This window comes from Armigeres subalbatus, chromosome 3 (genome assembly GCF_024139115.2).
Source record: "Armigeres subalbatus isolate Guangzhou_Male chromosome 3, GZ_Asu_2, whole genome shotgun sequence".
Taxonomy (NCBI): domain Eukaryota; kingdom Metazoa; phylum Arthropoda; class Insecta; order Diptera; family Culicidae; genus Armigeres; species Armigeres subalbatus.
The window spans coordinates 371,790,603-371,793,336 of NC_085141.1; the positions used below are offsets into that span (position 1 = coordinate 371,790,603).

The 2,734-nt window shown below is 39.4% G+C and overlaps 1 protein-coding gene across 1 annotated transcript; it reads right to left on the bottom strand.

The window, feature by feature from the left end:
* Positions 1 to 613: 613 nt before the first annotated feature.
* Positions 614 to 2,428, bottom strand: LOC134223611 (myosin-J heavy chain-like). The gene is made up of 5 exons (XM_062702802.1): positions 2,337 to 2,428; positions 1,622 to 2,280; positions 1,261 to 1,560; positions 826 to 1,205; positions 614 to 763 (listed from the first exon to the last, which is right to left on the bottom strand). Exons 1-5 carry the CDS (start codon positions 2,362 to 2,364, stop codon positions 655 to 657), a joined length of 1,476 nt encoding a protein of 491 aa, XP_062558786.1. The 5' UTR covers positions 2,365 to 2,428; the 3' UTR covers positions 614 to 654.
* Positions 2,429 to 2,734: the final 306 nt, after the last annotated feature.

Below are 2,734 nucleotides of genomic sequence, written 5' to 3' on the forward strand. Positions count from 1 at the left end.
GACAATAGTGGAGAGCAATTCATTCTTTGTTGTTTTTTACAATTCACTATATTTTAGAAGTTGATAATGTTGGATTGGAGCATTCGAAATCGTTCTCCATTCTGAATATTGTTCTCGGAAATTGTTCTGAATTTTTCGCATTTATATCTTTAATAATTTCCACATGAAATTTCGATTAACTTCCATGAAAAATTCCGAGTGTCGAGCTTGGCGAAGTACTTCTGGCCTTGCTGCAGCCGCCGCCTCCACTAGGATGGGGTAATGCCTCCGTCACGAGCTGATGGTTCATGTCCTCTTATTCTCGAAGAAGGTCATCAAGGCCGAAGAAGATTAGACCGCAAATAACGCCAGTCCGATCATTATCATTTTAATCAGAAGTAACCGACTCAGCAACACCCTCATAAGTTCCTCGGAGTTTGGTATAGGGGAAGGAATTCGTTGGGTCAGGATTTGCCTGTAACTGACAATATGATCATGGTAGATCTTACCCCGTAATACAGCACGTAAAAGTGTCTACCAAGCGATAAGGGTAATATTTATTGAAATATCGAGGAAAAATGTGTTTACTGGGTATACATATTTACAAGCATAGAAAGTAAAGAAAAAAAGTCACTTTAAGTATAAAAACGATTTATTGAGTGCGTTATCATCTATCTACAAGCTAGTAGGGCCTAATCGATCTATATTTTCGTTATTCACTGAATTATTTTCTTTTGTAAACTCATCAATTGACTTTATTGGCAAATTCGAGCCGTATTCCATCCTGTGAAAAAAAAGAATACTGTAACAATCTTACGACGTTCACTATTGGGCAAGTCCACTTACATTTTATCATGCATCTGCCTGTTCTCCCGTTTTAGTCGTATTACCGTATCGAGTAAACTGTTACGCACCGCCTCAGATAAGCGGTTCTTCTGTTCGATTCTATCGACCATTGCCTTGAGTTCTACCTCAGTTACCTCTGCTTCATTCCCCTGTTTCGGGTTCTCCCGACACCGTGCCTCGAATAGAGTTTTGCTTTTTCTGATGCTCTTCAACAGCTCTACGTTGTCGAACTGTTCCACTTTCCTAAATATATTCTTGCCGATGCGTAACTTATCATTTTCTTTTTGCAGCACACGCATGTTTGTTTGTTGCTCATGAAGTTCCAAAGTTAGGGCAATAATGTTTTCCAGGTCTTCCTTTTGAAGCTGTAGTGTTTGTTGCTAGAAATGTAACATATTAGTTAACATAAACTATAGTTGTACTTATTTTACTTACAGTCAATTCTTCACATCGTTTTTTTAGTCTATCCAGTTCACTCATCCTCTGATCTCTTTCCTCCAAGAGCTCAGATATTCTCCGTTCCTTCTTCAGGACACACACTCTAACATTCGCTAGATTTTGCTCCAAGTTTTCAACTCGTGATCTTAAATCAAGTACCTTGTTGTCGCTTTGACTATGATCATAGTCAAAATCTACTTCCAATTCCGAATGCTTTTCGGCTATCGGCATTTCCTTGTTCGCAGTCATATTTTGTGTCGTCGATATTAACTCAGAAGTATTCTCACTGTTTTGAAACTATTGGAAAGAATTTATCATTACTATTATGTCTATGTAACCACATTAAGTATGAACTTACCCTCTCGATTATTTCACACTTTGCATTCAATTCAGTTTCCAGTTCCGTGATACGATCCTGTTTCGCTCTACAGTCCGCTTCGTGCTGGTCACACTTCTTCTGGAGCTGTCTCAGCTTCTCACAACAGTCGTCTTGTGAAGCTGCTTGTTCCGAGTTCATCACAGATGGACCAGGTACTCCGATAACGTCCTGCCGTACGGACTTCTCCTTGTTCAACTTTGATTTCGTCGTAGCATTCTGCCTTCGTTGTTCGCCTAATTTGCGTGGAGATTTACGAGGCAATGCCATGCTTACCTTAGTCTGCTTGTCTGTTGCCTTTTGCTGCTGTTTCTTCATCGGTGACTTATTGAGCCTTACCTTACCGGTTGCCATTGTCTTTCTTTTGCTACGAAGGTAGAATGGAAGCTTGCCTAACTGGTGAATTGTCTGCTGCGCTTCATCCTTGGTTGGAGTGTCCAGTATGCAACAGTGAGAAACACGCCGTCTGGTCCCCGTCTTTGGAGTGTTGGTAGTCGAGATAGTATTACTATCAATCGCGCTGGAACAGCTGCGTCTGTTCGAGTTACGCAGTACGGTATTAGATTGCTGAAGCTTAAGTAGTGGTGTACGGATTACTGGCACATAGATTTCAGCTTCCGGTTGGGTCTGCATCTTCAACACTATAAACGAAACATATGTTAACAAGATACTCTAGATGCAAATTAAAACATCTTACCTTCTGATTTCACGTTTTTTACGCTCATAATTTTGAATTTTGTAAAACACAACTAGAAACTATTTGGATGGATCAAACTGGGTTCTTCTAAATAATGAAAATAGTCTACAACTTTATATAACATTAATATAGCACTAGGTACCAACCATCGTTGAATAGGTATGTTTCTTTAGTGCGATTGTTTTGAACTGGGTATGTATGTACCAGGTCGTCATTTGATATCACTAAAGATGAACGGGTAGCATTAGAGTAGAGTCTATTCTACTCTACCATACAGGGAGTTGACCGTCAATATCAACTTATTTTCATGAGCATCAAGGTAATTTGGGGTTAAATACGAGTTTTCACGCTTAGGATCATAATTGCATTGATTGATTCATCGATGTTTTCTTTTTATC

Excerpts from the sequence above, each read along its gene's own strand:
- LOC134223611 (XM_062702802.1), bottom strand. The coding sequence starts at position 2,364 with ATGAGCGTAAAAAACGTGAAATCAGAAG. Across the intron at positions 1,206-1,260 it reads AACGATGTGAAGAATTGACT|CAACAAACACTACAGCTTCA; the intron begins GTAAGTAAAATA and ends TTACATTTCTAG. Across the intron at positions 764-825 it reads AGGCAGATGCATGATAAAAT|GATGGAATACGGCTCGAATT; the intron begins GTAAGTGGACTT and ends TTTTTTTCACAG.